The 22917-nt window shown below is 45.8% G+C and overlaps 1 protein-coding gene across 1 annotated transcript; it reads right to left on the reverse strand.

The window, feature by feature from the left end:
• Window positions 1-398: 398 nt before the first annotated feature.
• On the reverse strand, window positions 399-19720 carry MIS18BP1 (MIS18 binding protein 1). The gene is made up of 17 exons (XM_081876570.1): window positions 19657-19720; window positions 17366-18141; window positions 16572-16697; window positions 15239-15699; window positions 13879-13961; window positions 13067-13197; window positions 12260-12350; window positions 11587-11744; window positions 10801-10967; window positions 8381-8489; window positions 6500-7262; window positions 5973-6136; window positions 5305-5453; window positions 4472-4617; window positions 2970-3051; window positions 2162-2231; window positions 399-1335 (listed from the first exon to the last, which is right to left on the reverse strand). Exons 2-17 carry the CDS (start codon window positions 17985-17987, stop codon window positions 1244-1246), a joined length of 3414 nt encoding a protein of 1137 aa, XP_081732696.1. The 5' UTR covers window positions 17988-18141; window positions 19657-19720; the 3' UTR covers window positions 399-1243.
• Between the last annotated feature and the right edge of the window lie 3197 nt (window positions 19721-22917).

Below are 22917 nucleotides of genomic sequence, written 5' to 3' on the forward strand. Positions count from 1 at the left end.
CCCTGGATGTTTAAGTCCAGTCAAAGGCGTCTATGGGGTTGTGGCGTTCATCTTGCTTTCAGGCCGAGGGAGCCGGCGTTTGTCCACAGACAGCTTTCCGGGTCATGTGGCCAGCGGGACTAAACTGCTTCTGGTGCAACGGAACACCATGACGGAAGCCAGAGCGCACGGAAACGCCATTTACGTTCCCACCACAGCGGTCCCTATTTATCTACTTGCACTTTGATGTGCTTTCGAACTGCTAGGTTGGCAGGAGCTGGGAAAGAGCGGCGGGAGCTCCGTTGCGGGGATTCAAACTGTCAACTTTCCAATTAGCAAGCCCAAGGGGCTCAGTGGTTTAGACCACAGTGCCAGCTGTGGAAATACACCAAATAAATAAACTGACCCATGAGATGGTAAAAGCTTGCAGCTCCATTTGTAATTTTTAAAATAATTCAATTGAGTAAACAGTACTTTTAATATACCAGACATGATTCTACATTAAACCAAGTTACACACAGCAACTTTGCATATGTAGAATGCCATTTCCCACCCCTATTTTTTTTTCAATTCTTTCAAAAATCTCCACTCCCCACAATGACTTCACATCTCTCAATTGGGCTAAACTTGGAGAGTTAGGATGCGGCTCATGATTTTTATGATAGGCACCCACTTCCATCACCATTGGGTCTCCACCCACCCATCCTTAGAGAAGACAAATGTCCTTTTACTTCCCAGAAAAGGCTGCTTGCATATTTCATTCTTAAACTTTAAGCTGCCAATTAAGATCTGCAACAGACATGCTGCGTACACACAGACAGTACAAAAGGTACACTCAACATTTCCAAAACACTTAAAAGCTACAGAGGAAACAGGGTTAGTACAAAAATATATAAGCGCTATTCTTTGCTCTGTAAAGGAAACGTAAGCATCCTTTTGATATTAAATGCCACGTTTGGAAGTTTATTGTACAGTAACTTTTAAAAACATTATTTTGCTTCTTAAAGCCAAATAGTTCCCTGCAGCTGATGCCTCTTTGCATGGGACCTCTCCACCAGGAAAACAGAGTAACCACAAACAGCAGCAGTAGACATCTTTGTAATCTGAACACCTGAATAGTACAGCTCCAGAAAGATGGAATGCAATACTCTAAAGCCATTTCGTAAGTCATGAAAATAAAGGCTTGAGAAACACTTTTGGTTTTGGGGAGGTGACTTGAGACCTGTTAGCAAACTGCCCTTTGCAAATGCAGGCAGGTGGTTGCCTACGTGGAAAAATACAAGTCCTCTTCTTCATCGGATAGCATCTCTTCATCCTCTTGGAAGAGCTGCCCTACCCCAGCTGGAGCCAAGGTGTCTAGAGGAGGAGGAGAAAACCCAAGTTACCAGAAGGATCCCATTAGAGCAGGAGTGGCTAATCTATAGCATCCCTCCCCAGCTGCCCCTGATGACAGATCATAGCCTAAAACATCTGGAGGATGCAAGGTTAGCCACCCCTGTGTTAGAGGCAGGATGGGCTCCAACGAGATTCTGTTTCAAGGTGGAACCTTTCCACAGCTCATGAAGAGACTGACTGATATTGGACGGAGAAGAAGTTCCAGGCAGTGAAAGGAGAGACTACTCCAAATCAACTGACATAGAAGGTGCCTTTTCAAGGCTGTGAATCCACAAGAATAGGAGCCTCTAATTTTGCTGCAAGCAATATTCATATAAATGTATCCAAGGGCAAGTTACAGACTTCAGCATCTAAACGTGTTCTTTGTTTACAATTGGGAATTTACTTGGTCTAAGGCAATGCACTCAGAAATAGGACAGCAGCAGGAAATTGGTGCCTTGGAACAGTATTTAGGCACTAGCAGGTTCAGTGAGAGACTCATAGGCCCTGCTTCCTGCCCCTTCTCTCCACTTCCCTATTGGTACCTCTCAAATGGGAAAACCTTTCCACACAAAGCCAGTGCAACTCCCTTCCTACAGCTGATAATGAAAATGGGACAAGGGCCTTGCGATCCACAGAGCAGCATAATCCACTTCCCCCAACAGGATGGAGACACCTGTCCGCCATGGGCTTCTCTGGTTGCTCCCTTAGTGCCAGCACATAGATAGCCAAGGGACCCCCAAACGCCAGACTCCTCTTTCTAGAGACCTGCCCCAAACAGTCCAGAGCAAGCAACAGTTATGCTCACCTTTGATATGCTCATCAAAGGCAAAGACGGTCGTTCTTCGAGAGTTAGGAGTGGTGAACACGGTCCCAGCCTGTGGAAACAGAGTAAACATTACGTCCTGTAGACTGAGGCTTCACAGAGAGGCTCGGAAACACCAGAGTGCTCAGAGCAGGGGCCAGCAAACTTTTTCAGCAGGGGGCTGGTCCACTGTCCCTCAGACCTTTGGGGGGGGGCGGAAACTATATTTTTTTGGGGGGGGGAATGAACGAATTCCTATGCCCCACAAATAACCCAGAGATGCATTTTAAATAAAAGGACACATTCTACTCATGTAAAAACAAGCTGATTCCCAAACCGTCCGCAGGCTGGATTGAGAAGGCAATTGGGCTTGATCCGGCCCCTGGGCCTTAGTTTGCCTACCCATGGCTCAGAGCCAGCACTAGGACAGAGCAGGGCATTTTCAGAGAGCTGAGCAGCCTCTGACATGTTCACTCCTTTTCTGTGCTTGTTATTGGCAAAAAATTGATGGAGCTTAAAGACAGGAAGTGTTGAGTTCTCCCCACACCAGGAGTTCACCAGATCTGTCAAGCAAGACCACAAGAGTGCCCAGTGAACAGGGCAAAGGAGCACTTCCATGGAGTTCCCTCTCTTTATCCCCTTATTGTAATAAGGGAAGTGTTGACATCATATCAGGCTGACGGGCAGTATATAGACGTCATCAATACATAAAATAAGACAGCAAGGGCTTGCTCTGGTGAGTTTTGGGAACTTTTCCTTTTCCTCTTGCTCTTAATGGAGCTTGGCGTGTGCTGCTCAAGTGGAATCGTACCTGTTTCTTCTTCACGTTGTGCCAGGTGCGCTCCTTGCCTTTGATGTTCCTTTGCAGATGGAACACGCGCTTTTCGTAGTTCCTAGAACACAAAACGATTTGTCCAGTGAGTTTCTAACTTGCCCTTCGCCACAAGATCTCGGGGCAGGATACAAAATAAACCCTAAAACAATAGCAACATAAATCAGTTTACAAAAGAAAGTAGTGGGGGGGGCGGAAATCCAAAATACAGTGCGAATCTTTAAAAGGCGGATTGCTTCAACACTGCCCTGCAAAGGACCGAACAAGCAAATGGGTTTTTACCTGGCACCCGAAGGAGAAAAGCACCAGTGCTTCCAGAAGGACAGCTTTCTCCAAGACAGGACTCCACCAACACAAAGAACGCCCTTTCCCACATCACCGCCTAACAGGCACCTCCCAGTGGTGGAACAGCAAGGAGTCCCATCATCACCACCTCAAGACATGGGCAGCCTGATGAAGGGAGTTGCTCCTTCAGTTATTTGGGTCCCAAGTCTTATAAGCCTTTAGAGGTCAACACCAGCACCCTGAATTCAGCTCCAAAGCATATAGGCAGGCAATGTAAAAAGCCTTTTAGAATCCGTCTCACTGAGTTTTAATAACCACCCTAGAGTGCTTAGGCAGCTAGAACCTGCCCTAGTCTCCCTCCAGAAGGGAAAGCAAGCCTAAGAAGCAGCTGCAGGTCAGCAAGTGTTCATTTTTGCTACTTAAGAGGAAGCCTGGCTAGAAAGAGAAGGCAGGGCCATGGGGGCAGCTGTGCTCTTTTGCTGCCTTAAGACACTCCCCATCCCAAACCTCGCTTTGGGTTTAAAACTATGCGAGGGTTAGGTTCTGGGGTTTCACACACAAAGGCAAAATCATGGAATGGAAGACCCCAGTAACTGCCAAATGCCTTACCAGGCTCTGGGAAATTTGTGTAAGGTGTCTGGGAGATCTCACAAGAGCCTCTCTCATCTTTCCTTGCATGGTAGAGGACCTAAAAGCATTTTCTGCAGCAGGAAAACCCAGTGCAGAAAGATTTCAGAGCCCCCTGCCTTGCTTGATGGGCAGTGGGAAGGTTGGGTGAGACCTCAGGGAGCCCTTCCTATTGTTCCCCCTCCGCAAAGCTGCAATTGCATAAGTAAACCATGTATAAGTTGTGGGTTTACTATGCTCCCGTCTAGCAGCCACTTCTTAAAACCCCTTGCTCACCATCCCATAAGCCCCTCACTCACTGCCAACAGCACTTTCCAGCACAGCGGAAATCTCTTCTTGCTTGCCTTTCCCCCACCCCCTGCCACACGCCCAGTTCAATTCCAATTTATATGTCCATCTGGTCAAACTCTGCTATACGAGCGGCACATGCATGCTTGGATATTAGACCCCTGGCTAGGAATCTTGAGGAAACTGGAATCTTGGAGTTGGGTGGGGTGCTCTTCCAAGCTGGCCGTAGCAGGGAATTGCTTCACGCCCTTATCTTAGGAGAAGCCACCTGTAGTACACACCTGTCCAGGGATTCCAGCATGCCAGGGCTGATGTGCTCACACTGAGGGGTCTTCACCAACGGAAAGATGGCCGAAGAGGGTGTGATGGGGTGGCTGTCTTTCAACTGGAAGACATCTTCCTCTGGGACGGTACGAAACTGTGGTAACTACAGATCACATCTTTGTTACGGCCCCCCATAAGACAAGGCCTGGCGGGTGCTGGAAGACTCTTCCTAACCCAACTCAGCTCCTCATTTGTCACCTACGGTGCTCTCTACCGACCACAAATGTTTTGGCGGTGGCTGACAGTTAAGCTCTGGGAGAGGAGGCTGGCATTACAACCTCACACAAGCCATGCTGACAGCAATAGTGGCACGGGCAGACTGATGACCAGAGAACTACGAAGGAGTCCAGACTGATGCTAAAACCCCAAGGGGACAAAGCAGGTACACCGTGGAGTGAGGGGAAAGGAGAGGAAGGGCTCAAAAGGCCTGAGGAAAAGAGGAACACGTTAAGTGTGCTTCCTTTGATACCCAGAAGTCCCTTGGGAGAATCTATAGCCTTTGCAGGACTCCACAAAACTTAGATTGATTTCAGAAGCCAACCAAAATTTGTAGTCATAATCAAAGCTGGCCTGGAGAGACGATGTCTATCCAGACATCACACTGAGCTCTGGAGCCTCTCTGAAGCCCAGCAGGAGCCCAGGGACGGACCCTTTCCCAGCTTCTGGGCATGGAAAGAGAGCAGGGAACCTTCAACATGATGAGGGGGTGGGCAGTAAATTTATGGACCTGTATAACAGATTGCACCCAGGAGCACTTTTTATTGCTTGGGATAAAAGGTGAAAAAGTTACCTTTGTGTTCCTGTTCTGAAAAGGGGTTGTAGCGAAGATGTCGTCGTGGTTGTCCTTCGGCATCTGTTCCAGGAAGTCCCGCATCTGCTGCTTTCTTTTCAGCGTTCCCACTTTTGCAACAACGGCCACTGGCTGCTTCGCCCCCTCCTCTGCCAACAAGGGCGACACACAAAGAGAGCCGTCAGCTGGGCAGGGGGAAGGACCCACCTCAGAACATTCCCGCCACCCCTCTGAACCTCAGGTTTCCACTGTGGAGTTATGTCCCCACCCCACTTGAACTGCAGCCTAAAACATAGCTATGAGTTATGTATTGAGCTGGAGTTCTGCCCCTTTGCCCAGAATGTGGGTTTTACATACCACTTTAAAGGCAGAATTCACAGACAGATAGAATTCTCTCTCTCTCTCTCAACAGGTATAAACAGGCAAACACTCTCACCTACCCCTGCCCCTTCCTGATGTGTTCGGAGCGCACCTCCGTTCTCTAAAGGTCAGACTCAAAAATTAGTCCTTTCTCCTATTAAGCCACTTCCGGTGCCCCTCCTACATTCCCACAAGAACAAGCAAGCGGGAGAGGGGAGCAGACAATTGCTGGCTCTTGCAGGGGGCTTCTGCTGGCCTCTGCATCTGCTCCCGGAGCCCGGGAGACAGGCACAAGGCCCGTCCTGTACCTCTTTCTTCCTTTCTCCGCTTGGTGGTCCTCTTTGGGGCCCGCTTGTGGTTTTCCTGCTCTTCCATGTACCTTTGCTGGCATTCTTCAACAGATCGTGTCCCCACAGCCGTTGACACAAGCAGCCAGAAGTCGCTCTTGTGTTTGGGCAAAGAAGCCAAAGCCCTGCAAGACACAGAAGACCCAGTGAAGCTCAAGCCCACCGTTGCTCTTTGACTCCTGTTTCAATTCCTAAAGGAGGCCTTGCAAGCCGACATCAGACAGGAGAAAAGGAGAAAAGGTAGGAATTTCCAGGGAGAGGCGAGGATGGAGGGGCAGCGGGAGTGAAGTGAGCACAGCACACGATAAGCACCAAGAGGATGAGTACAGGAAGGTTTGGAAATGACTTTGTTAGTTACGGAAATTAGGGATCTGCAGGCTTCACTATTCTTGCACTGGAGGAGCAGCCGAAACCGGAACTGGGAAGAGCTTCCATCTCATAGCTCTGGGGGTGGGGGAGCTTAATTCTTACCAAAGACCACCACTTACCTGTGTAGTTTCTGCAGTTCCTTTTCAGTCCAGTCTTCGTTAACATCTGGGAAAGAATCCCCACCCTTCCCTAGCAGCTTCTTCCCAGGCGTCTTTCGGGGAAAAGCCAAGGACTTGGCAGTATTAGAAATTTCACCGTTGGCTCTTTGGGCCTTCAAGTTTTTCCTTTTCACTTGAAACTCTTTAAAACTTGTTTCACTTTCGGACTCGGATTCAGGGCTGTACTTCCTGAATTTTGCAATCCTTCTGAGTGACCCCTGAGTACTGCTAGCCAAGTCTGGAGAAGTTGGCTCTTCCAACTTGTTTTGCTTCCCAGAGGGTTGAGCAACCCTCAGCTTTCTGCTTTGAGAATGGGCTGGAGGAGACTCTGACCCTCTTGGCAGCTGCTTCCTCGTCTCACTTTGCTGTCTGTTGAATGGCCCTCTTTTGACAGTGGGCTGGACCTTCCTCCGAATACACTGCATTTCTTCGCTAGATTCATCTTCGCTTGGCATGGAGCTTTCAGCTAAACATCTTTGGTCGCAATTTGCTTTCACTCCCTGCGCCGGCATGTTTTGTTTCCTCCTGGGCTGGCTGCTTTTTCTGGAGGCCTTTTCATGCAGCTTTTTATAGTTCAGTGGCGTCAGGGTAACAACAGCCTTCTTCTTGCGAGCGTCAGCGATCGTGGCTTCATAGTCGCTTTCTTCAGAGTCAGAAACAAAGCGCCAGGCATTTTGCTTCTTGGCAGGCTCAGTTTGTCTGGTGGTTTCAGGTCTTGTTCTTCCTAGGGAAAGCAAAACAAAACAAAGATTCTCAACAGACTCATAGAATCTCTGATTTGGAAATGGTCCTCAAATCTTAATCCAAACTCTTGCACAGTGAAGCTAAATGAGACACCCATCATGCAACAGAATTTCTCTCCATGAGCAAGGCAGAAGTGCAATGGAGGCAACACTGATAAAGCTGAAACAGGAACTGGATGGATGGAAATCATTTTGTAAATAAAACTGGCTGTCCAACTGTCTTCCCATCAGAGAAAAACAGAGATCAAAAGCAGAATGCCTTGGCACATCCCCTGCGTTGGGAGATAAATAAAATGCTTTCAGGTCCAGCCCACCCACATCAACACCGCAATTAAAGGAAGATTGCGGAGATGTCACACAGGACAGCACAAGAGCTCAGCCTCCAGATTTTACAAGACAAACACAAACGTGCACACATTTCCCACCCCAAGCACTAGCCAATCTGACCTGAGCAAAAAACCTTCCTAACCCCCTAACAGTTATTTGGCCCTCAGCATGAGCAGAATTTATCCTCCAGGGACATTTTGCCAAGCTTGAAGCAACTCACTGTTGGCCTTCTGTGGCTCAAGGTCTTAGTAGACCCCAAGCATAGTACAGTGGTACCTCTGGTTGCGAACGGGATCCGTTCCGGAGGCCCACTCGCAACATGAAAAGAGTTTAACTGCGCACACGTGTTGTGATTCGCCACTTCTACGCATGCAGCGAAACCCGGAAGTAACCCTTTCCGGTTCTTCCAGGTCGCCGCGGGACGTAACCTGAAAGAACGTAACATGAGGTATGACTGTATGAGTCAACAGTGTGGTGCAGCAGCAAAAAAGGCTATTCCAAGCTGCATCTTCAGACGTCTAATGTCCTGATCAAGGGAAGTCATAGCTCTATTTTGCCTTGGTCAGGCCACAACTGCAGTCCTGTAACCAGTTGTGGGAGCCACAATTTAAGAAGGATGTTGACAAGCTGGAGGTTTGTAAGCAGATGTTCAATAGCCGCCTGTCATGGATGTTTGAGGTTCCTGCATTGCAGAGGGTTGGACTAGATGACTCTCAGGGTCCCTTCCAACTCTACAGTTCTATGATTCAAGGACAGGGTGCACTCTTTTTACCTTTTGCTTGGCTTGGAGGTCCTTCTTCACAAGCCTTCAAGCTCTCCTCTCTGTTTTCCACGTGGGACGTGATGTTGCGCCTGTCCTGACGTCGTGCGCTGCTCACTGTCTTGAGAAACAAGGCAATGAACGTAAGCAAAGGGAGACACGAATCGTCAGGCAAAGACTCCACATGCAACAGACGCTTTATCTGGGTTGGGTTACGAAGGCATTAAGGCTGCACGGCCTAACTGGCTGAATAGCCAGTTACACAATTACAAATGTTTTAATCAGAGAAAGAGACACATGTGCAAGACTGAACAAGACAGAGAGTGACCTTTGACCTTACATATACAGCCAGAATCCCACTAAGAATATATATATTCCCCTGGAGCTGTAGGATCTCAAACTGACCTTGGGAGCCAGTCAAAGTTTGTGGTCATTACCAAATTTATTTTGAAGCAAGAGGATCTTATCTCATTTTTAATATAGTTATTCATGTTACAAAAGAGAAATACATACATAAGAATATCAGAAGGTGTTACTACCATCCCGAGATCTACGGGTATAGGGTGGAATACAAATTTTAATAAATAATAATAATAATAATAATAATAATACAAATAAACTACCAAAAACTTTCTCCTTTACAGAGCAAACTTAACCCAGGCCCCACATTGCAAAGTGAAATACAAAATGTGACAATACAATTAATATAAACATAATAAGCTGTCAAAAGCAGCATCTCATCCATTGCCCTGAGCTTCAGAGATCTCTGAAACCCTGTCTGAGGTCAGGGATGAAGCCTGATGAGCCCCAGGAGAATGCAAGATCAGGCAGATCTGCTCTCCCACTGGATTTGTGTCTTGCACTAAAGGGCCCTTGCCATAGCTGTCAACGTTTCCTTTTTTAAAGGGAAATTCCCTTATTCCGAATAGGATTCCTCGCAAGAAATGGTTGACAGCTATGGCCCTTGCACCCACCACCAAACCCAGACACTCTCAACTTCCCAGCATTTTATTTGTGAAAGTCTTTTTGGATCATAAACTATCAGGTTAAAACACTAAAAGGCATTAGTAGTAGTAGTAGCAGTAAAGTTGAGCATAGAGAGGCAATTTTAATCTGTTTTAATATCTTAACTTTTGTATGTTTTAAAGCAGGGTTGTAAATTTTTCTTGATTTTGCTGTTTTATCTTTTGTAAACCGCTCTGAGACTTTTTAAAACCAAGCAGTGTATGCAATGACTGCCGCACAGATGTTACTAGCCCAGACATGGGAAGAAGACAGAGTCCCTACCAGAGAAGAATAGCAAACTAAGCTGTTGGACTCTGCCGAGATGGCAAAATTGACCGGAAGGCTCAGGAACCAAGAAGACAAAAACTTCAAGAAAGATTGGGTGGAAATTATAATTTATTTAGGAGACCACTGTAAGCAGATGAAAACATGAGTAGGATTCTAATAACCCTTGTAATGTAACAAATATTATGGACAATATGGAGAGATATAAAATATGGATGATGAAATAATATGCAGTTGAAAATGCTGACAATAGGACTCATGGAAGGGATGGTGGGAAGATTGGAGAGATTCAGAGAAATCTCTAAGTATGGATATATATTTGGTATTGTTATAACTTTAACGCTTGTAAAATCTAACAAATTATTATTTTTAAAAACTGTGTATATGAACAGTTACAGATAGGTAGCCGTGTTGGTCTGCCATAGTCAAAACAAAACAAATTCCTTCCAGTAGCACCTTAAAGACCAACTAAGTCAGTTCTTGGTATGAGCTTTCGTGTGCATGCACACTTCTGAAGTGTGCATTCTGTATCTGAAGAAGTGTGCATGCACACGAAAGCTCATACCAAGAACTGACTTAGTTGGTCTTTAAGGTGCTACTGGAAGGAGTGTATATGAAGTTTATGAAATAATAATAAAAGAAAGACAAGCTAGGAAATTCCATTCTATGGTGTTCAAAATGTGTTTGTGGGAGGGGGCTTATTGGTTTCTCTGTATTATGCACAGTGGTACCTCGGGTTACAGATGCTTCAGGTTACAGACTCCGCTAACCCAGAAATAGTACCTTGGGTTAAGAACTTTGCTTCAGGATGAGAACAGAAATCACGCGGTGGCAGCGGGAGGCCCCATTAGCTAAAGTAGTACCTCAGGTTAAGAACAGTTTCAGGTTAAGAACGGACCTCTGGAACGAATTAAGTTCTTAACCCGAGGTACCACTGTATTTTGTGTTCTCGTGTGTATTTTCACGCTGTGACCCACCCTGCACTATTCGGACAAAGGGTGGTACACAAATATAATTAATAATAATCCAAAGCTTATCGCTCTCCATCTGCCGAGAGTCCAGAACACACAGAATGAAATGAAAACCGTTAAAGTCTCCAGTCATTCCAACCAGGGTTAACTGTGAGGAGAGTGGAATCTTACAGGAGTCAAATAGTTGGTGCCTGTTTTGGTCACAGTGACATTCAGCGCCTGATCGACAAGCATCCGTTCCCCACACCAGAACTGCATAGGGGGCTTAACCTGCCGGCCGCTGCGGGTGCAACTTCTGTCAGTTCTGCCGTTCTGCAGAGATGTTTGTGGCTGCACACCTGTCAAGACACAAAAAGGCTCCCTTCAACAACAGCTTTCTTCCCTTGAGTCGGAGGAGCTGCAGAACTGGATCCAGCTCCAAATCGACCACCCTGTTTGCTTAAGGCAGCTTCTGTGTCAAGCAGCCGACTCAGTCAGCATCCATGGGGAAAGCCAAGAAGCTACCCTGGGCTTATTTAGAAAGAATAATATAAAAATAGGGTTTTCTGCACTTTTAGCAACCACCATCTGAACAATCTGTGCACTCTGCTTGGCTTAAGAAGCGCTCTCCCAGGCATTTCTTTCTCCTTCAAAGACCCATGGAATGTACACTCCTGACCAGGGGCAACCTGCTTCAAAGAACAACTCCATAGCCAGTTATGTCAATAGGCAAAGATGCCCTATGGAACAGTCAAATGGTTGCATGTCTCCTATCCCTTAGTGGGCCCTCCCTGACCCAAGCCACAGGCGGAGGCCTCCGTTTTTAGATAACCAAGTATTTGGGGGGGGGGGCGGGAATGGGACCCGGCTATGATAATACATGCTGGAAAACAAGTGAATATTATTATTGATCCATCAATCAATAAAAATATTGGGCTTTTAATGTCCTCTGAGGCCTAACAAAAGAATAACACCTACCAAGCTTGTTATTACTTTGCAGTGTTGCCACGTAAGTGGTGTTTTTCGTTCTAGATTTTCTCCCAACTTTTCTGGGCATGTCTTCTAAGCCCTCCATCTCCACAGGGTCCTCCCTTTCATTGCTATCCATGCTTGCAGCGAAGGCTCTCTGTTCTTTCCTAGCATTGAGAGGTTTTGTTGAAAAGAAGGATTAATTCACTGAATCTCTTAAGAAGGACCTTTGGTGGATACAAAACCTCTATGAAACATTTAAAAAACCACTGCCATCGTCAATTAACCTGCAGCAGCTGCTTTCTGAAGCTGCTTGCCTCAGGCCTTAGAGCAGCAGACTTGGCTGCCCACAAAATGCCCAGAGCTTGTTGTTCCCCTTTTGCACAGAGCAAAGGCACAACCCCCACCCTACCCCAGACCCATAGAAGCGTCCTAGGCAACTGGCAGCAGAATCACTCTGTAAAGAAACTGGATCAGAGAAGAGGGATTGAATAGGTTGTCGGAAGCCACATGCAAAATACGTATTGGCAGATCATCTGCTGTGCCAATGACATCCCCAGGGAGGGCCCTTTCTTGAAACCCAGGCGAGGCATGTACAGCCAGCAGACACAACACTGAGCTAGAGAAGCCAGGGAACAAAGCAGCTTTCTATGGCACAAATATTATTTTCAGTGGTATTTACCTCCTCAGAAAACGAAGAAGATCCTCAACATACATTTTCCAGTTTTGTGGAATTCCAGATTCAAACCTCTTTATGAATTTAGCTGGCATTCCTGTTTGAGGCAAGGTATGTATTAGAGTAAAAAGAAAACCTTATGTGTCAGTTGTCAGAAACATTTGGCAGAACCAAACACAGATGGCATTCCATTTTCTAAAATGACTCAAGAAAATCCTTAAAATTAAAAGCATCCAGTACTGGGAGCAGGAAACATGTAAAGTTCAGCAAAGGACACAGGTTAAATGTGATGAGCATGAAGGTCTGGGCAGATTCTTATAAACTAGAATTTATAAGAATTCTTAATTTTCCACACACCCAGTTTTGGGAGTGGAGTAAGTTTAAGCTGTCGTGAAACTCAGATTAGAATTTTGTGGTACAGCACCATTAGAAGTGTGTACCTTTCAATGTCATTGGCTTATGCACACCACATGAGACCCCCTGTGGCCCAGGACAAGAGGGGAATTGGCATTCTACTGGCTTCCCACCAGTGTAACAGCCCAGCTCCTACCACCCTCAAGGGAGGAAGGTAAAGTCACATTGTGCGTCACCCAAGATCTGAAAACCTGGCAGACTGCAGCAAGTTGGCAGATTTGGCATCAAAATAGGCCAGCTGAACCAGTGGCAGCAGAGACTGGAGGTCCAGTCCACATGCTGAAGAAAGCTCAGCATCCCTGGAGAGAGCAGAGGGTAAAGTCCCCCCCCCCCCCGCCCACTGAGGAAGCCTATCTGAATCCCAGCCTGTCCTCTTCTTTCTCAGTCAAGTTATCATACCTTCTTTCTTCATGGTGCTTGCGTCAACGCACCCTTCTAACTTGTAGACGTTGCCAGATGAAGTTTTAACTTTGTTGGGTGCCATTCGTTCCACAATGGCATTGCTATGCCAGTAAACGCCGTTCATATCCCTGAAACCAAAGGGAGAGAACATAACAAACAAGTGCTCCGTGGTTAGCTAATGGAGAACCTAAGGAAAAACTGAAAACCACCCCAAGTCACAAGTAACAAAAGTGAATCAAGGCCTTTATTAGCTACTGGGCTTTTTATCTAATTGGCATGCAAGACTGTAGGCAGAATTCAGGTTAGATAGACTGGGAAGCCAGAGTTGGTAAATTCTAGTGAACAGATGTACAGGAGAGAGATACGTATATAACCATATTCTCTTATAAGGGAATTCATCTTGTATCCATAGCCAGTCTGCAATGCTGCAATAATTCAATCTGGATTATTTTTCCTTTGCTTCAAGGTTGCTGAGCTCATATGGTTTATTCCGTTTTTGAGGACGGTGGCCGTCATCTCTCTCCCCAAAAGGGGCCCCCTAGCTGTCAAACCATCCAGAACTAGAAACAGGTACTCCCAGCCACCGAGCCTTCAGAGCCAATGCTGCATCTAGCAGGACTCCCCTTCCCATCTGCAACCAGGACCCAGCTGCTGGCTCTGACATTACAAACAAAAGCAGCAACCACTCACACCCTCTTCCTTCTTCCTAATACTAGTCCTTGGGGGCCACCCAATGCAATCGAGAAGCAGATTCTAGCGCTACGCAAACAAAATACATCTGAACATAGCTGAGAAGTGAAGTTGCTTGCCTTCGTTTTCCTTCCAGGCACACAGCGGTATTGTTATTGATCACCTTGATTCTCCATCCACTGAGGCAGACCATCTGTTGTTCCTTTACAAAGTTAGGGAAACCGTTAAGGGCCACAATTATTTCTACAGAGTTTGTTAAACCGAAAGCTGGAATTTAAGCACACCATTGTGAAAACAGTAGCGGCCTTGTCACCTGCTCCCCTCATACCCTGGTATTTAAATACGACATCGGCATTTCAGTGCCAACAAGGCTTGGCCTCAGATACAAAGGACTGTATCCCATGTTAGCTCAAAGACCTCCACTTGTGCAAGGGAACTTCTTCTCCCTTCCTTGTTCAGGGGTTACCCCAGCCCTCCAGAGCAAAAAGAGGGGCACAGGAAGAGGTGAGGGAGGGAAAGTTCCACTGCACAAGCAAAAGTTGTTACCCTAATGGGATGACTTCATTGATTATAACCCTCTGGCTTTGTAGAGTCAAGAGCACGCAGTTTGGGCCAGTATGTCGCATTTAGAGGCCAGAGTGCATGAGCACCTGCATCATCCTACATCTCATGTGCATGCAAAAGTGTTTGGCTTCTGGTACTAGAATGAACCTGGGAGCAGCAGCCTTCACCCATGAGCTCCCTTGATAAAAGTAGCACTGAAATGAACAGGAATCTATTACTGTACAGTAAGCCTGCAAAATACACAGAGGTTACATCCCAGGGACCACTGCTAAAGTCAAAATCACATGTAGTCTAAACCCATTGGGTTTTTTGGAGGGTGAGACTGCCAGTCATTTTTCCTGGAAACCCACCCCCTTCCCATCCCTTTTAATGAGGTTTTTTTTATTGCCACACACATGTAAGTTGTGGGCTTCCTGTATTACAGAAATTTATAAACCATCACCGAACAAGTCATTCACAGAAAAACAGATCTATTCAAAATAAATTTCCCAGAGATTCACCAACGCCCTTTTAGAATGTGGCTCTTTGGGGGTTTTTTTGAGTTGAGTTATCGTTTTTGGTTTGATTTTATATATTGTGGTCTTGATTGTGAGCCGCCCTGAGACCTCCGGGTATAGGGCGGTGTATTATTGAATAAATAATAATAATAAAATTATGCTACTTGTTTATCAATTTCACAACATTTAAATGTGAAAGTGTCTACAGAGCTATAGTTTCATTTTATAGAAAACATTATGCATTTCATTTACACTCAATTTGGCAGCTTTGCTGTCATCACTGATTACCCATGCACATAATCTAAATCAAGCAGGGTGCTGACTGAGCCATTCAGACCTCCCCCTTCTCATTAAGAGCACCTGAACTTAAACCACCACCAAAAATGCTTTTGATTGTGAATAAGAGACAACCTCCTACCTCCTCGTTTGTGTCATCACTGCTTGAATTTGCCCCCACTTGTTTTTGCTTCCTTGGTATTTGGACTTTTGGAGTAGCAAAAATAATATCGCACAAACGTTGGGGAAGCGTCTGAGGCCCAGCCTTCAACTCCTGCTGCCCTCTTGGGGCAGGTTTCTGATTGGACTGATGTGATGTTCTTCCTTCTTCAGGAAGTCCCATTCCAGGTTCCATTTCTTCCAAGGTTTCCCCAGGCTTAACAAGATCAAAGCTCATGTCTATAACATTCACTCCCATGCTAAAAGTTTCATTGTCCAATTCAACCGGTTCCACAATAAATTCATCATCCTCACTGGCAGGAGTGTTTAGACAATCTTCATTAAGATTATTTAGTTTTTTGGGTGAACTGGATACAGTTAAATGTTGCTTCACTGCTGGTGAAGGAGGGACATTTTGCTTGGTTTGGTAAGATGAAGCATCTACTACACAGAACACAAGAACAACTCAATTGTTATCTGACATTTCAGTGTTCATTAGCACATTCACACAGCCACAATTTTGTCTGCTATCGTTATGCTATTTGCTTTAATCAGTACAAGTCTCTCTCCAAATGGACCACACTGTAGGCATTTTCAGGCTTCTCTTGAACATCTCATCATAAAAGGGACAAAACCCACTGGTAGAGGACACACTTTACAAGTTCCAGATTCAATCCCCAGCACCTCAAGGAATTTACTACTTAAACTTTTAAAAAATCCAACTTCTTGGCATTCAGAGCTCCAGCAGCTTCCAACAAAATATTTGTATACCTTTTATAAAAACTACACACTAAAAATGGCAACATTATCTTCCCCACGTAAAACTAGAAAACACCCCTCTATTCCATCAGAATTAGGGGCTGTGGAGGTGTCAAGACAGGTGAATGGAAGCAGTGATGGAATTAAAGCACGACCCCAACCACTTGGCATTTCGTTATTTGTGATGTCAGCTGGCTTAGATAACTGTCAACCCTTTTGCTCCACCAATGAGTCATGCAATCAGGTTAGGAAGCTGTGATTATTGCCATTTTAAAAATCAGAGACCTTAAACAACTGCCAAATCATATTCGAGTGCTGACTACATGGTACCTTTTGAAGCTTGATGGGAGGATAACTAGAGCAATCTTCCATTGTAATGCTTCACAAACTGAATCTTAAAGGCATCAAAGAATGACTCTGGTCAGTAGTTTTCATGCAACTGCAAAGTGCTTCCTTCCTTCAGTGTACCCCAGATGTTTCTGTTGCAGACTGAAAGAGTAAGCATTCCCGGGACAAACATACAACCTGACGTGATTTCTGTGGAGAAGTACCGGTACCTTTTTCCAATGGTTTCTGCTGCAGCTTCTGCTTTACACGTGAAAAAAATTTGTGAGGGGATTCCAAAACTGGAGGGCTCATTACTGCAGAACAAATTTTTTTGTTCTTTGCAATATGGCTGGGCACTGAAATGGGAAAGACAGAAGAAGGATTTTAACAAAGGTATATCAGTAGCCTCTGGATTATGTGTTAGAAATAATGTGCATTCCACAAGGCTCTCTATTTAAATTTGCACAACAACATATAACCTCAAGCAGTGGGAAACTACTCTCACTGAAGAAACTCAGATATGTTTCTGAGGGATCCCAGAGCTACTTAGAACCTAGCTGAAAAACAGTGGTTTACAACTTCTATTTCTTTTGAGTTAGCTGACCAAGCTACTCCCACCAGCACCCACAGAGAAAAGTCCGTTGTACTGTGGGCAAGCTGTCTTTGCTTGAATAGTTGCCAACAGCCTCCTCCATAGGTGCCTTAAACAAAGTCAGACTTTCTGCTTCCCCAAGGGCAGACCTTTCTGCAGAGTTGGTGGTGGGAGATAAAATTATTCAAGCCTGTGTTACAGCAGATGATTGCATGCACAAGAGGACTGTGACTGGAGTGAAGAACATAGTGAGCAAGAAGTATAGTACAGTAGGGCGAAAGGAGCCAAAGGTTAAAGGTAACCAACGAAATGGAAACAGGAGGTTTGCCCATTGGTAAGAGGTGAAGGCCCATGTTTGCAACTACACCCCAAACATCTAAACATGAAGCTTCTGTTAAGCAACATTTTCTAAGAAGAAATGATAAAGCAAACCTTGTTCTTCCCTGGCCTTTCCAAGGGGCTCCTCAGCCAGCCTCTCCTTTGGCTTATCATCTTCAGCCGTGGATTTTTTGCCTTGTCTTCCCAAAGGGGCAAGATGCCTTTCAGGAGTGAGGATATAATCTGTGGTAATGTCTACATTTAACAATTTCTTTTCTTGTGACAACTTCTGCTGTTTAGCAAGAGCTGCCCTGGTCTTCATTCTTGCGAAGACTTTTGCTGGAGACTCCAGGGATAATTGCCCGCAAGCTTTACGTTTCAGGGCCGCATTCCCTGTCGGTGGCACAGCTTCCGGTTTCGGACAAGAGGCAAGCGGATTCAGTTGTCCTTCAGAAACTGGCTTTATCTCGCTGAGGTCAAGCAATTCTTTAGCATGAGTACCACCAGCTATTAAAGTGGACTGGAAAACGTTTCCTCTTTTGCCACCTTTTTCCAAGCAAAGATTTTGGCCGGCAGGAACCCCTGAAGGCCAAGTAGCTTTCTTCATTGCTGAAGCAGGAACGCAATCCGCTTGAAATTTCCCAAAATCCTTTAACGGTGTACCTCCAGGGATGTTGCTTAGGAGAACACCTTTCAAAGACATTTCTCTTCTTCTAGGAGAAGGAAGTGGGGACATGGCTGTACCTTTAAAAGATCAAGGGATTCCAATCATCTCAATAAAACAGGCATTGCGTCAAAAGCAAATTCATTAAGGCCTGGTAATGTAGGTGTCTTTTTTAATGAAGTAAAAAAGAGGATTTGAGTGTGTCTACTTTTTCTTCGCATCCTACCTGCAAAAGAAGCATAATTGGTTTTGTTTTTATTGATGGTCACACAAGAAAGAGTAACATTGTTTCTATCATAGCTATCAGGCAACATGACAATGAAAAACCAATGGCTACTGTCAGTTATATTTCTAAATATCATGCAATTGTTTTAAAGTCCCTCACATTCAGTGCAAAGAAATCGTATCAAAATTTGTAGGCTACACCAAACATTACACACTTGTTTTGGTCCTAATGAAAATGACTGTCCCATCATGATAGGCTGTTTCCCCCCCAGTATGTCCACTATCAAAGTGCTTCTGAAGGCAGCACCAAGAGAATCAAGTCTTTTTGTCTTAAGACAGTCTTTAAAAGAATCTTTCCCATTTTTTTTTAAAAAAATAATAATTTCAGTAGCACCTTAAAGACCAAGAAAGTACGTATAAGCTTTCTAGGTATGAGCTTTTGTGTGCATACACACTTCTTCAGATACTCTGAAGCAGGGATCGGTACAACCTTGCTGGCCCTAGTAGGACCAGCTTGATCATCTGATGTCTACTGACTGGGTTGTTCCCCCCCCCTCCCCAAAATGACCCCTGAATTTGATTGATATTGATGCTGCATTTTACGTTGTTTTTAAGTCACATTTTAATGTTTTGTATTTGCTGTTAGCAGCCCTGAAGCCGGTTTTTAAACCGGGAAGGGAGGGGTATAAATAAAAAATTATTATTACAGTGGTACCTCTGGTTAAGTACTTAATTTGTTCCGGAGGTCCGTCCTTAACCTGAAACTGTTCTTAACCTGAAGCACCACTTTAGGTAATGGGACCTCCTGCTGCTGGAGCACGATTTCTGTTCTCATCCTGAAGCAAAGTTCTTAACCAGAAGCACTATTTCTGGGTTAGCGGAGTCTGTAACCTGAAGCGTATGGAACCTGAGGTACCACTGTATTTATTATTATTATAACTGTTGATGACTGCCAAGGATGGCAGTTGGTTCCACAGGGAAGGAACCAATAATAATGATAACAGTAACAACAACAACAACAACAACAATAATAATAATGTAATAATAGTGATGATGATGATGATATTATTTATACCCCGCCTAACTTCTGGGGGACCAAGAAGCTGCCAGTTTTCTTTCATTCCCCACTTCCTTCCTTCCCCCGACCCCCTCTTCCCTCCGCGGCCTTCGTCTCCCCGCCTAATAATAATAATAATAATAATATTTAGACCCCGCCTAATAATAATAATAATAATAATATTTAGACCCCGCCTAATAATAATAATAATATTTAGACCCCGCCTAATAATAATAATAATAATAATATTTAGACCCCGCCTAATAACAATAATAATAATAATAATAATAATAATACTTCCTTCCCCCCCCGATCCCCTCTTCCCTCCGCGGCCTTCGGCTCGGCGGGACTCGGGGGGTCTACTCTGAGGAGGAGCTGGGCCGCCGCCGCTTCCCTCAGGCCGCCTTCGCCCTCCCGCCCCTGAGGAGGCGCCTGAAGGGGAGGCCCCGACTCACTCACCCCCCGACCGCGCGGCCCCGACTCCCCTCAGCCGCCTCTCCCCTCAGCCGACGACCGTTGCCCGCCGCCAGCTTCGAATCCGGCGCCCACGACGCCCATTGGCTCCCCTGGCGCGAGGCGGCGGCGGCGGAAGCGGAAGCCCCTCGGCGGCCCTGTTGGAAGCTGGCGAGCCAGACGCGGGACCGGGCGCGCATGCGTAGATTGCCGTTCTGGGCGGGGCTGAAGCGGGTGCCTCGGCATTCGCTCGCTGGCTCTCCCCGCCCCCCCCCCATGGAACGTTGGGATGGTTCGGGCGGAGAGGCGGCCGGGGAGCGCCGCTGGTCCCCCCCCCCGCGCGTTGGTGGGCGATGGTCCCGCCCGGAGGAGGCGCCACTCTGCCTTGCCAGGAGCGCCTCGCCCGCTGGCGTTGGGGAGCAGCCAGCTGGATCGGGCCCGGGGCAGCAGAGCCGAGCCAGCATGTCGGGGACCCACCCATAGCCCTCTCCTCCTCCTCCCCGAAGTCGCCCAAGCCTCTTCTATATATTGATATGTATTTGCATTATTTTTTATTGGCCAAAACATACATACAGAACCAATGTAAAAACATACATAAAACAGAAGGGGGGAAAAAAGAAAGGAAAAAAATCGGGGGGGGGGGAATAACTATATCAAAATGACAACTTAAACAATAAGAATACATATCTCCTAATAAAAGGTCTGTGAATTCGCCCAAGCCTCTTCTATACACACACACACACATATATAGGTAAAGGTAAAGGGACCCCTGACCATTAGGTCCAGTCGTGGCCGACTCTGGGGTTGTGGCGCTCATTTCGCTTTATTGGCCGAGGGAGCCGGCGTACAGCTTCCGGGTCATGTGGCCAGCAGGACTAAGCCGCTTCTGGCAAACCAGAGCAGCGCACGGAAACGCCGTTTACCTTCCTGCTGGAGCAGTACCTATTTATCTACATGCACTTTGACACGCTTTCGAACTGCTAGGTTGGCAGGAGCAGGGACTGAGCAACGGGAGCTCACCCCGTCACGGGGATTCGAACCGCCGACCTTCTGATCAGGAAGTCCTAGGCTCTGTGGTTTAACCCATAGCGCCACCAGCATCCCTTTTTTACCCTGTGTTTATTTATCCTCATCTTGGAATGAAGAAAAGATATTTCCTTATTTGCAGAGTTACTCAAAGCACAACCAAGTCTTAATACTGGAACCTTGTTTCATCAAATACTTGTTAAAACATTCCCATTCTTTTTTTTAAACTTTGTTGATTTATTTCTTATTGACTCTGTCATTTTCGCAACTTCCAAGTAGTTGCATTATTTTAGCCCAAGCCTCTTCTGAACCAAGCCATTCTGTAACTCTGCAGCACATAGAGAAGGACTTCGTTTTACAGTGGTATCTTGGTTTAAGAACGGCTTAGTTTATGAACAGCTTGGATTAAGAACGCTACAAACCCAGAAGCAGGTGTTTTGGTTTGTGAACTTTGCCTTGGAATAAGAACATGTTTCACTTTCTGTTGAGTGGGTTCCATTCGTAAATTGAGTCCCCCACTGCTATGGGAAAGCACGCCTTGGTTTAAGGTACCAATGTATTTTGAATTTGAATTTCTATACTGCCCTATACCCAGAGGTCTACTGGCAGTTTACAGAATAAAATAAAAATATAAAACCACAAAACACATAATCAAAATAAAAAACAACAACCCAATAGCCCCCCCCCCCCATAAAATACCCACATTTTAAAAGGGCATAGGATGTCAGTCAAATGAATCAAAGGCCTGGTATAATGAAGATGCCAGGCAAACTTTTTTGAACCTTTAGCTTTGCGACATCCATTTCGAGGTAAGGTGACCAGAACCGTACGCAGTGTCCTAACTGCAGTGGCACCATAGATTTGTATAACAGCATCACAACACCTGCTGCTTTATTCTTCATGGCTGCCACATGCTGGGTCAACATCTTCACTGAGCTATCTAATATGTCCTCAAGGTCTTGCTCATGGTCCGTTCCCTCCAGTTCAGACCCAATGAGCATGTGGGGAGGGTGCTCCTGGGGGGTGCCCCCAAAATTGGCCTCACTTCTGTCTACGCTACAGCCAGGGGGGTTCAAGAAGTTGTGGATGTCTCATGGAGGGAGGCAGAGGTGCCATCACCCTTGGGGAGGGAGTGGTGTGGCTGCACCTTAAGAAGCCCACCCTGGACCCTGCGATAATAACAACCATAATAGCAACAACAATAATTTTATTATTTGTACCCTGCCAATCTGAATGGGTTGCCACAGAAACTCTAGGTGGCTTCCAACACATGTAAAAACATATTAAAACATTCTAGATTCAGGTAGGTAGCCGTGTTGGTCTGACGCAGTTGGAATAAATAAATAAAAATAAAAAATAGTCCTGTAGTCCTGAGAGGCACAAATACAAGATGGGTGACACCTGGCTTGAGAGCAGTACATGTGAAAAGGATCTAGGAGTCTTGGTTGACCACAAACTTGACATGAGCCAACAGTGTGACGCGGCAGCTAAAAAAGCCAATGCAGAAGCTCCAGGAGGAAGCTCCAGGTGGTGTAGAAGGAGGCATTTACACTGCTGACGGGAGCAAACGGTTGACGGAACTTGACATTCCTGTTAAACCATCTATACTGGTTGCCCATCTGCCCCTGGACCAGGTGCAAGGCTCTTGTGTTAATATGCTAAGCTCTGAATAACTTTAATCTGCTGGAGGGCAACAGTTCCATGCAAATAGTTGCAGTGCAGAAAAGGGCTCTGCAAAGAGAAATTGCAAAATGTCCGGGGCTGCAAAATGCATTTTCTTAGCAGCAAGCTGGCTGGCTCAGCGGAGGCAGGAAGGAGCCTCCTTGTTCCACTTGGTGGGGATCTTCTCCTTTCCTATTGGACTCCTCTGCTCATTCATCTCTCAGAACTACAAATACATCTCAGCACCGTCGCCCACGACCCCCACGTTCTGGAATGGTGGTTATTTTTATAACTAATTTCAATACTTGTGATGTCCAGGGGTAGAAGCAACAACAGTCCTCTCGTTCCGATAACAGCAGAGGAATGTGGCAGGTAAAAAGTCAGCGAATAACATTTTTTATTTCTGGTGGAAAGTGCAAATTTCATTCGTGCTTTCGGCTCAGTTTGGAGGGACTTGAAAAGAAACAGGTAGCTCTCAGCATCGCATTTGCTTTGTCTTTGGCCTAATGCTGTTTGTCCCCATTGTTTGGGTACTTCTGGCAAGACACATAAGAACAGCTTGCTGGATCAGGACAATGT

Source organism: Podarcis erhardii, assembly GCF_964252035.2.
Source record: "Podarcis erhardii genome assembly, chromosome: 1".
Taxonomy (NCBI): Eukaryota; Metazoa; Chordata; class Lepidosauria; order Squamata; family Lacertidae; genus Podarcis; species Podarcis erhardii.